The 12,092-nt window shown below is 43.1% G+C and overlaps 1 protein-coding gene across 1 annotated transcript; it reads right to left on the bottom strand.

Annotated features, from left to right (window-relative positions):
- Window positions 1-9,741: 9,741 nt before the first annotated feature.
- On the bottom strand, window positions 9,742-11,308 carry LOC133785727 (uncharacterized). The gene is made up of 4 exons (XM_062224963.1): window positions 11,095-11,308; window positions 10,418-10,839; window positions 10,141-10,335; window positions 9,742-10,059 (listed from the first exon to the last, which is right to left on the bottom strand). The coding sequence occupies exons 1-4, from the start codon at window positions 11,306-11,308 to the stop codon at window positions 9,742-9,744; spliced, it is 1,149 nt and encodes a 382-aa protein (XP_062080947.1).
- Window positions 11,309-12,092: the final 784 nt, after the last annotated feature.

The following is a 12,092-nucleotide window of genomic DNA, read 5'->3' on the forward strand; positions in this document are numbered from 1 at the left end:
TATGACTGTGATCATATGATTGCCTGCTCTGTGAATATATAATTGTGTTATTTGCATGCTGGGATTGGAGGCATGGTTTGAGTATTGGAAGAGCAGGGATTATGAGAATGTATGAATGCCATGGGCATGCTTGTAGCACTGCAAGTGGTTTATGATTGTGGTGTGGTAAGATTTATCCCGTGGGGGAAGGCATCGATATGCTTAGTGTGATTAATGGGTCAAGTTATTGACTGAAGATTTAATCAACAAGTTTATATTAAAGGCAGATTATTAGGCCTGGTGATAGTTATACAGGGGCTGGGAGTTACAGCCAGGGTATCAGTTCTTCGTCTGCATCTTTGAGTGTTCAGCAGACGCTTACAGATTTGCAATTAAGATTGCAGGGGCATGAGGAAGAGATCAGGTATTTGAAGCAACAACGGAGTCTGTTGGGTAGTACCCCTTCCTTTGCTATGCCAGGGGTGGCATCAGTTTCAGCTTAGCCTAGGCTTGAGAATAGATGGGAATTCCTCTGTGGAAGATTCCTGAAGTTTTATCCTCCAATCTTTGAGGGAGGCCTAGATCCATTCAGAGCTGAGCAATGGATGGGCATGATGTTAGGGTCATTTTAGGTTTGTTTTAGAGATCGCTTTAGGTTGTGTTTTTAGTTATTTAGGATTGTTTAGTGCAGATTTATGCTTGTTTTCTTCTTGTTTTAGGTTTTAATGGTCAATTGCATAATATGGAGTGAAATGAGAAGAAACATGTTAAATATGATTAATAAGATGGATTTCGTATTGATTGTGGAGTTTCAAGACATTATGTGTAGAAAATACTACATTGAAGATGCTCAACACACGTCGTTTATGCTCTATAACGCAAGTCTGAGACTTCAAGCCGCATTTTTACAAGGATTTATTCACTTTCTGGAAACATGTCTATAAATAGAAGTTGTAGATATTTCTCTTATCTTTCCACAGCTTTTTGAATCATTCAATTCGGAGTTATATTGAAGGAGTTATGATCAAAATACAATGAGCTGACGTTGCAAGCTGTTCAAAACGAGTCAGTTTTATTCTGTGCAAAGTAGCGCCCCAGCGCCACAAACCAGCGCCCCAGCGCTGCCGAGAAACAGAGAGCATATTTTGATGCGGGTTACAGAGCCTAGGCGCTACGTTTCAGCGCCCCAGCGCTAGGGTCCGTACGGAAACACAATTTAGGGGAATTTTCAAGGGTAATCTTGTCTTTTCATGCAAAAATGAATTAGGGTCTATAAAAGCTTCTTTAATGACGTTTTTAGAGGTGGAGATCAGATTAAGCAAGGAGGCTAGAGAAGAAACAAAAACCTAGAGTTCTTTTCTTTATCTTTTGATTTTGATTATGTTAAATTCTATGTTTATGTTTGATTTAGTCATGTTCATGAACTAAATTTCTGTTTAGGTTTTCTAATTGACTCTCTTGAAACTCTATTATGATTTAATGCATTTACCTATTCCTTCTTCATCTGAAATCTATTTAGTTTGTGTTCATTGTGTATGTGATTGATTGATCAACTTTTACATACGATTTATGAATTTGAATCAAAATCTGAAAAGTGAGATTTGAATATGCTAAAATTGAATAGACATAGATTTCAATTTAGAACGAGAGTATCAAATTGGTTTATGTGATTTATGGCTGTATTCATTGCTTCCTATTGTTTGAATTGACCATAGAAATATAGGGAATTCACATTAGGTCGAGTTTTCTATCTCTTAACTCGAATAGTTAACACTTTTGCATGCCTATCATTTCAGTGAGAAGAGTTTCAGTAGTAATTGCATTAAAGATTAATAGAGTGGATGGTAGAGAAGATTAGGATTCCTAATTATTTTACGGTGAATTTAATCCTTGAGTTCTTGTTATTATTTGATTTCTGCAATTTTTATTTAATTCTGTTTTCTTGTTTTAAAAATTCACAAATCTAATTTTCATTAGTCAAATAGAAACCAAAAATTAATTATTTGGTAATTGATAAATCAGTCTCCGTGGGAACGATACCGGTCTTACCGGAATAAACTGCAAAAGCGATTACGTATACTTGCGTAGCCTTAAAATATCGCAACACATGATCAGCTCCATTCTCGATAGTATGGTACTGGTAGGTCACGATAGGGTGATCTGTGCTACATGTGTACTGCGGGAAGATGCCTGGACATGGTGGGAGGTAGTATCCCAGAAACGAGATACAGCTGTGATGGACTGGAAAGAATTCAAGCAGCTGTTTAATGAGAAGTATTATTGTGATGTAGCTAAGACTACCAAGATGAATGAGTTTCCGAATCTTGTTCAGGGCAATGCATCAGTGACCGAGTATGTTACTGAATTTGATGGGTTGGCCATGTTTTCTTTAGACATGGTACCCACAGATGTGGCTCGGAAGGAGAGGTTTATTCAGGGGTTGAATCCTGGAATAGCTCAGGGCATTAGAGTTGCCCCAGTGTATGAAGTCTCTACCTATGCTCAGGTGGTAGAGAAGGCTCTTGCTGTTGAGAGTATAGCAGTTGGGCAGCAGAGTGCTGGAGAGCACAGAGCTCAGATAACAGTACCTCCAATTATTGGAGCAAGCAAGAAGGAGAATTGGTAGGCTTACCCAATATGTGTTCGGTGTAAGAGGCGTCATTTAAAGGGGTGCCGACCAAGGACATATTTCTTATGTGGAGAGGTTGGACATGTAAAAAGGGATTGCCCAAGTCGAGGGACAGAGCTTGAGCAAAGGAGGATAGACAGCTCGATTCCAACTCGAGTGTTTATTCCAGGGCAATCAGAGTCTGAGACCGAGACTAGTTCCTCGGGGGTGACAGGTCAGTTTACTAGCCCTGAGTTTTGAGTTGTGTTGTTTGGCTTTGGTGCCATGCTATTCTTTTGTTGGTATGTATATAGAGAAGGGTATATTGATGGTATATGTAGATCACATGGTTATGTTGTGATGGCAAAAGGTAACGGGATGTGAATTATTGGTGTTTGAGAATATTGAGATTAACGGGAATTGGGAAGCGTTAATTATGATTAACGGGATAGGTGGAAAGTACCAAATTTACCCTTGAAATGCTTTTAGAAGCCTTAAATGACCTAGGGGTATTTAGGTCATTTGGTTTGGATATATGTGAAGTTTTAGATGGCTGTAGAAAGTACAGAGCAAAAACAGAGTTTGCTTCTCCAACCCGTACATCCTTTCCCTTCATTCTTCCTTTGGTGTTTTTGAGCTCAAGGTGGGGTTTCAATCTAGGAAATCCAAGGGCTGGGTTGGTGGACTTGGTTCAGCCATTGAAGAAGGTTCAAATCTGGTTTTGAGGTGAGTTTTAGTTAATAGTTTCTGGTTATACCATGTTTTAGTTTTGAGTTTTAGCTTTTGATTTATTGATGGAAGTGTGGATTTGAAGAGGTTTTGATTGATGTTTAGTTTGGGTTTTGATGAGGGAGAGTTATGGGTGATGTTTAGAGGTTAAATTAAGTGTTTGGAGAAGGTTTTGGGTTGGTTTGAAGGGCTAGTTCCAAGGGAAAACGCAGGAGGAGGTTTCCTGGTGCGTGCTGAATTCTGGGCTATTTTGCATATTGAGCCGCGGCCTGGCATAGATGAGCCGCGGCCCATGGTGCCTGTCAGGATGTGGCCGCCTCTGTTTGGGGGAGCGCCGCGGCGCAGCTGGGAAGGGTCGCGGTCCAACAGGGCAATTTTGGTCAAATTAGTGTTTTTAGCTTGGGGATTCAAGCCTAAGGCCTCAGGGTTGAACCTACTACCCGGTCGAGTAGTGTTTGGGGTCCCGGAAGTTAGGTTTTGGTTGGGAACCTTTTATTACTCATTTTATTGATGGAATTCCATAATTGGTTATGACCAGGTAACCGCTAAAAGACCAAAAGGTTGATCGTTCTCAGGGGTCGTTCTAGCTCGAACCAGAGGTAAGAAAACTGCACCCCACACGTGACATGCATGGTTATTCATGAGGCATGTGGTTGAATGAATATGGCCATGAATTGATTATGGAATACTTAGCATATGTTGCTCACTTGTGCATGGTACTGACTTATTAGTCAGATTTGGCAAAGGTGCTAGTATCAACTGTGCATGGTACTGCCTTATTAGTCAGAACGCTGGGCACTAGCGAGCAAAGGCGTAGAGATGACGACTTGAGGGATGTGCTCAATGATAGGCGGGAAAGGCACGATGAGTATGCTCCTCCAGCATCAGTCACCCCAGCAATACCAGATGCAGTACATGCCCAGATCGATGCGCTGAATCAGGCCATACAGCACCTGGTGGGGAGCCGAACATCCCACATCGAGTATGATCGGAGAAGAGGCACTCCATTCATACAAAGAATAGCGATGGCAGAAACCCCAAGCAAATTTAAGATGCCAGTATTTCCCAACTTCGATGGATATGGGGACCCGGTATCTTATGTGAATAAGTTTGAGATACAGATGAACATCCCGTAGGTGTCGAATGATGATCGTTGTAGAATCTTTCCGGCCACCTTGTCTGATACTACTTAGGAGTGGTTTTTCAAATTCCCTCCTGCTAGCATAGTGTCATGGGAGATGTTCATAAATGAGTTCTACAGGCAATTCTACGCTAGTCGAGCACATCCGACTGAAGCTAACCAACTGGTCGGGATACGCTAGAAGGAGGGAGAATCCTTAAAGGAATATGTCCAGTGTTTTATGCAAGTGGCAGCTGGAGCTAAGACAGTTGGCGATGAGGGGAAAATGATGGCACTTACTGCTGGAGTGCGGCGCCACTCACCCCTCTGGAATAGTTTAAGGAAGAATGGGGTGAAGAGTACCCAAGAATTCCTGGATCGAGCAGACTGGTACATTAAGCTTGAAGAGGCGATTGTTAACGAAGGGAAGAGGCGATTGCTAACAAAGGGAAGTTGACAAGGGGCCAAAGGAAGATCCCGCCAAAGTCGCCAATGGGTCAGATAAACCCAATGGCAATGGCAAAAACAACAGGAAAAATGGTGGAAAAAGGGAAAACAACGAGCCATCGACGTCTGAGAATAAGTGCTCTAAGGGTAAGAGATACGAGCCAAGATTCACCAATTACATGGCCCTAGTCGAAAGCAAAGCGGAGGTGTACCAGGCGACCAACACCAATGTCCCTTACAAGCGACCAGCTCTGATAAGGAAAGATATCTCCAAGAGAGATACAACCAAGTTCTGTCATTTTCACAACGACTATGGTCATGACACTAATGAGTGCAACTAGCTCAAAGATGAAATCGAGTTCCTTATTAGACAAGGACACCTAAGGAGATACGTAAGAGCCACTGGAGGTTCTCAGCGAGAGGCTCAAGGAGGCAACAAGTAGGCACCTGTATGCCAATGCTCGCCCCCTTTACAATCAATTCCTGTGGCGGGTAGGTTGCTAACCATTTGTGGCGAACCACACCTGGCAGGAGATAAAGGGAAGGCAAGGGAGTGATACACCCGAACCTTACGCCATGACCAAGACATTGAAATGCTGAATGTGGAGGAGAAAACTCCCAAGAAAGCTCGAACAGAGGAAGAACTGATAACTTTCTCTGAGCTTGACACTCAGCACGTCCGGTTCCCCCATTCGAACCCTCTGGTCGTGGATGTCCAAATCACCAATATGATGGTTAAGCGGGTGTTAGTGGACACAGGGAGCTCAGTAAATATTTTGTACAAGTCTTTGCTGGAAAGGAGGGTGTTAGTGGACACAGGGAGCTCAGTAAATATTCTGTACAAGTCTTCGCTGGAAAGGATGATGTTGTCAGTGAAGGATTTGGAGCCATGCAACCAAACCATTTATGGTTTTTCTGGCGAAGGGCTCTCGCCAACAGGGTCGATCAGGGTTCCGGTCACAGCAGGAATTGCACCTACGAACAAGACATTACTCACTACTTTTATAGTATTTGATTGTCCTTCTGCATATAATGCTGTGATTGGAAGGCCTATTATAGTCGACCTGCGAGCTGTGACCTCGGTATGGCACCTAACCATGAAGTTTCCAACCGACGCAGGGATAGGATGCGTGTTGGGAAACCAGCGAGAAGTGAGGGAATGCTACAATTCCTCGATTGCTAAAGCGAAAAAGGGTGGATCGAGGGAAGGAGCCGAAAAAGGGTTGCTATTGGCCAATGAGATACAAGCTCCACCAGGTAAGCACGTCGCCAAATAGGGTGTTGCCCAAAGTGAGGATATGGATTTAGATCCTCGCTTTGGGGATTTTGAGGAAGATGTAGGACCAGTCGAGGACCTCGAAAATGTCCAACTCGATGAGTCAGATCAGACCAGGGTTGTGAAAGTCGGTAAAAACTTAGAGACAACAACGAAACAAAAACCGGTGGAATTTTTGAAGAAGAACCAGGAGGTCTTTGCCTGGTCGCACAAAAATATGGTTGGGATTGACGCAGCAGTTATCAGCCATGTCTTAAACATAGATATGTTTAAAGCCTAATCGGGAGGATTACCGCCTTAAGTAGATTTATTTCCAAATCTACGGACAAGTGCGTCCCATTTTTTAATCTACTTAGGGGCAATAAGAAATTCGAATGGACAGAGGAGTACGAACAGGCTTTCCAGGCTCTAAAGTCTTATATGTCGCAACCACCGATTTTATCTAAGTCGGTTGAAAAGGAAACTTTGTTCATCTATTTGGCAGTCACAGAATATGCTGCTAATGCTGTCCTAGTAAGAAAGGAGGAACATGTGCAAAAAGCTGTGTACTATATAAGCAAAAGGCTAATAGAAGCAGAACTGCGATATCCGCCCATTGAGAAATTAGCCTAGTACTTGATCTTAGCCTCCAGAAAGTTGCGACCATACTTTCAAGCTCACCCCATCGCAGTACTCACCGACCAGCCACTACGGCAAGTCCTGTTGAAGCCAGAAGCTGCTGGTCGATTACTAAAATGGGCAGTTGAACTTGGACAGTTCGATATTTCTTACTTGCCATGAGTAGCAGTGAAGGGACAAGCTCTAGCAGATTTTGTTGCAGAATTTACGGGGCTCCAGGACATTGGGCCAGCACAAGAGCCTGAACCTCAAAGCCAAACTCCCTCTTGGAAGTTATTCATAGATGGCTCTTCTAACGAGCACAACGCTAGAGCAGGTGTGATTTTAGTCACACTTGAAGGACATCAATTCCACTGCATAATCAGATTCGACTTTACAACGTCCAATAACGAAGCCGAATACGAAGCTTTGCTCACAAAATTAAGATTAGCCAAGGCCATGAACATAAAGTCGCTTGAAATCTATAGTGACTCCCAATAGTGGTTAATCAAATTGCCGGAGAATATCAAGCCAGGGGTCTAAAGATGGTTGCTTATTTAAACAAAGCAAAGGATTTGTTGGCACAATTTGAAAAATATACTCTCCAGCAAGTACCTCGCGACAAGAACTCAAACGCTGATGCTTTGGCCAAGTTAGCAAGTGCAAAGGATGCTGACACCTTAAATATAGTGCATGTTGAACGTTTATCTGCACCAAGCATCCAAACAGAAGAAACCTCCCTGGTCATCCAAGTAGTAGACACATGGATGACACCTTTCATTGAGTACTTAGAACGTGGAATATTATCGTCGAATAGAAACAAAGCAAGAGTCCTCCAGAGGCAGTCACCTCGGTTCATACTGGTCGACGAATTTTTATACAGAAGGGGGTACTCAATGCCACTCCTAAGGTGTGTTTCAAAAGAAAAGGCTAAAGAATTAATGCGGGAAGTCCACGAAGGTTTTTGCGAAGATCATGCTGGGGGGTAGAGTTTATCAAAAAATATTTTAAGGCAAGGATACTTCTGGCCACAATGAATGAAGACTCTGTGGATTTTGTTCGAAAGTGCAACAAGTGCCAAAGATTTTCCAAGATACCACGAGCAGCCCCTAATGAGCTAAAACAGATGCAAAGCTCGTGGTGGGGAATAGACTTGATTGGGTCTTTGCCCACCGGAAAAGGAAACTTCAAGTATGTTGTGGTTGTTGTTGACTATTTCACGAAGTGGGTCGAAGCTGAACCACTTACAACAATAACGACCAAGAAAGTTCTCGATTTTGTGGTCAAGAACATCGTGTGTCGCTATGGACTGCCAAGGAAGATTGTTTCAGATAATGGCACACAGTTCGATAGTGATCTGTTCACTAATTTTTGTGAAAGGCATGGGATTATCAAGAGTTTTTCTTCAGTAGCCCATCCACAGGCAAACAGACAGGTTGAAGCTGTCAACAAGACACTGAAGGATACTCTGAAGAAAATGCTTGAAGAAGCGAATGGGGCATGGCTAGAACAGTTACCTGAAGTCCTTTGGTCGTATAGAACATCCCACCAAACAGCAACAGGCCATACTCCATTTTCCTTGGCCTATGGGTATGAGGCTATGTTGCCTGTTGAATTAGATTCGCCATCGCATCGAAGGTTGGCATACGATCAAGATGTTAATAGTCAGTTATTGATAGAATCTCTTGATTTGGTCGATGAAAGGCGCAAGCAATCTCAACTTTGAGTAGCAGTTTGCCAACAAAAGGTCGCTCAGTATTTCAACCCTAAAGTACGTGAAAGAAAGTTTAATGTGGGAGATTTGGTACTTAGAAGAGTTTTCCTCAACACCCGCGATCAAGCTGCTGGAGTGCTTGGACCCAACTAGGAAAGGCCATACCAAATCGAAGAAGTCCTAAATCCAGGTACTTATAAACTTGCTCGTTTAAATGGAGATCGCGTTCCTCGCTATTGGAATGGAGAACACCTGCGCAAGTATTATCAATAAACATTTCTTTCTAAAGAATTGGCTTGTATTAATTTCACTTTTTACAAGTTTATGAACAAGAGTTAGTCAATCACATGACTGATCGGTTATAAGTGTAAGATCAAATTTTTGATCACTCATACAGACAAGATTGTCCATTTATTATGAGAAATAAAAGGAACTATGCACAGCCAGCTATTCTTGCCAATCATTGTATTTATTACAAGTATTTGCTCATTATGTGTATTGTTTTGCTCTATTATTATTTCTATAAGTATTATTCCGAGCAATAATGTTTGAACAGGTCTTGGTCAAGGCAAGTGACCGAGGACCTTAAGCTTCTCAATCACTTGGGGGGCATATAAGGTATCAAGCAAGCAAAGCATATCAATAAATATGTGTAAACACATGAGCAAAATAAGGGAAAACATGCTACAGTACTTAGAGTTTTGAGTTTTCTGGTGTGTTTTGAATTTTTAGTTCTAAAATGTTCTTGAAAAATTGATTGGGGTAATCGGGATAGTAGGTATTAACATGATAGGATAAGGGAAAAACACTAAACGAGGCTTAGGAATTGGTTTGGGAGTTAGGATTATTGATTTAGGACGTAAAATCGAAGTAAAAATTTGACTTTTAGGCACTCGGAAAAAAAACTAGGTTTTTCCCTCCCTTTTTCAGAGTTGAAAAGTTTTCTTTGAAAAACATATCAATAAGTATATGTAAACACACGAGCAAAATAAGGAAAAGCATGCTGCGGTACTTAGAGTATTTTTCAGAATTTTGTTATATCAAAACAAAGTGCTATGCTAAGTTCGGTCATGCGAATAGATGTTATAATAAAGTGCAAACATTATAATGTCAAAAGTAAAATCCTTTTCACCGTGAGCAGTTTCTGCTCAAATGAAATTGTTAATTAAAAGAAAAAACTGCCCGTGTAGCAAAAAAATAAATTGTTTTGACATCACGAACCGAGGTTCGTGTATCCCAAGTTACAAGTTAAAAAAAATACAGGTAAACATTTATGAAGCATCAGAAGGATCCTGAGGCTCTTGTGGTTGCTGGTTGACGGTGGCCCCAACATCTTCATTGACTCCCTCAATGCCCGTTGCTAAAGATATCTCAGGGGATCCCTGAGCCCTCTCCTCCTCTTCCAGCCGAGCAACACACTTCACCAACTCAGCCTCCCTTATAGGGTCTGGTAAGTAGGTGAAGTCCGCCTTGGGATTGCTCTTCCAGAACATGTAGAAGCACTGGAAGGTCGCTCCCTCATACTTCTCCAGGTTGCGAGCATTGGTCTCCTCAAGGTCAGCAACCTCTTTGCGGCTGATTTCCAACTCCTCTTGAAGTTTGTGGGCTTCTTAGTAGTTTATCAGTGAGGCTTCCTTATACTTATCTTTGGAGGCAGTGATTTTGGAAACGGAGTCCTCCTTCTTCTTCAGCTCCTCCTCAAGCTTGGAGATCTTAGCCACAGCTGTTTGCAACTCCTCAACATGCTTAGCCTCAACCATCTTGTGCTGCTCGGCAAGCCTTCCCTCAACCGCCTTGATTTCTTCAGCATGCTTGGCGACCGCCTCCTCCGAGCGACGCCAACTAGTACTCACGGTCAGAATCCCCTGCGATCAGAGATAAAATAAAAAGCTGTTATTATCAATCAGAGGGATAGGTAATCAAACCACAGTGAAAGTGGCGACTTACAGTGAGTAGTTCGTTTAGCCCGCGATTAAGAAGCTGGTCGACCGGCATGGTGGGGGAGTTGCTGAAGGATTCCAAAATAATCCGGTGTCTGGACAGTTTCTTCAGCCTGTCGCTGGCCGAGGTGCAGGCGGAGTTCAGAATAGCCTCAACCAGAGTTTTATCTAGCTGAGCAGCGGGGCTAGGGTTGGCAACAACTAGAGGGTTCTGGTCGGTGGGAGCTGGAGGATTCTGGTCGGCAGGACCTGGAGGAGGAGTCGTCTCTTTCGAAGGAGTTGGTGCAGGAGGGTCCTTCGTCCGAGCTCTTTTTACGGATGGGTCACTACAGCCTTCTCGGGGCTGGCGCCGGTTCGATTTCTTCTTGCTTGCAGGAGTAGTGGTAGTAGGGTTGGTGTATAAATTGAACACTTTATCAGTAGGCTTGTCTGCAAAAAAGAAGCATACGATCAGTCAGGGAAAGTTGTCATACAAAAAAGACAAGGAAATGGAGAGAAAAGAAATTATAAGTAAAATACTCGAGCTACAACTACTGGTCATTACATTATCTATTGTACCACTGCTACACTCACTCTCTGCCATGAAGAAGTCTGAATCTAAACTAGTCGCATATTTAAAGTTGTCGTCCCCATCAAAAAAATGACAGGGAATGGGCAAACTGTCTAAAAGTGAGAAGTCAGTACCATTCTCATCCGAGGACTCAAGTATAGGCTCGGGGTGCTTAGAAAGCTTCTGCTTTCCTTTTCCCTGTTGAGCAGGGGCAATAGCTGCTCGTGGAGTGCTGGAGGGTTCCCAGATGGTCACTCTCGTAGCCTTCCTCCTCGGGGGTTGTGACACATCCTGGTTTTGCTCAGGAACTTCTCCCCCAGTTGCACCTGCCACTGTGGATTCCCTCATATCCTGGTGAGGTGCAAGAAGGCCGACCAGCCTTAAGTTATTCTCCGTGACCAACTCTTTGACACTTTTTTCAATATTTTTCATGTTGGCCAAGGCTACTATTTATATCTCCATGTCTGGAGTGGGGACTGGTCGATTCCATAGACCTGAACGACACCAAAGTTCTAAAATGCGAATAGGAAAGCTAACAGAAAACAAATGGCCAGTAAGTAAATGACTTACCTCCTTCAGTGAAGGCCAGGTTGTGGGCGACCATGTCTGGTGTTAAAAAGTACTCATGGAAGTACTTCCCCACTTTGGACTTGTGGGTAATGTCACTCAGGAAGGTGCGAGCAGATTCCTGATGGTAGAAATGGAAGAACCCTGTGTTGTAGTGGTTGGGGTTAGATTTGAGATCAAACAAGTAATTAATCTCATGTGGCGTAGGAACGAGCCACTTCTTGTGATTGTAAAGGATATAGAGAGCACTCTATATCCGTTTGGGGTGATTTGGAAGGGAGCGACCTCGAAATAGTTGGCCACCCCTTGGAAGAACGGATGTAGAGGCAAGGTTGCCCCTGCCTCAATGTGATACCTCGACCAGGCGCCCCCAGGCAGGTTTGCCCGCTGGTCGATCGTGGGCTTGATGAGGGTTATCCCAGGAAGGCCATACTTCTTGAGATAATTCCCTACCATCCTAGCTGTAATAATACTAGGAGGTGCTACGTACCATTCGATCTCTGGTCGAAGGATGTCGCAGGGTTGGGCTTTGGTTTGAATTTCTGGCGAGGAAGTGTTTTCAGAT

Source organism: Humulus lupulus, chromosome 1 (genome assembly GCF_963169125.1).
Source record: "Humulus lupulus chromosome 1, drHumLupu1.1, whole genome shotgun sequence".
In the NCBI taxonomy this organism is placed as follows: Eukaryota; Viridiplantae; Streptophyta; class Magnoliopsida; order Rosales; family Cannabaceae; genus Humulus; species Humulus lupulus.

Bases quoted from the DNA above. Each gene is read 5' to 3' on its own strand.
- LOC133785727 (XM_062224963.1), bottom strand. From the start codon at position 11,308: ATGAGGGAATCCACAGTGGCAGGTGCAACTGGGGGAGAAGTTCCTGAG. The intron at 10,336-10,417 runs GTAAGTCGCCAC...CTCTGATCGCAG, and splicing joins GGCTAAACGAACTACTCACT to GGGATTCTGACCGTGAGTAC. The intron at 10,060-10,140 runs GTTTCCAAAATC...AAACTTCAAGAG, and splicing joins TGAAGAAGAAGGAGGACTCC to GAGTTGGAAATCAGCCGCAA.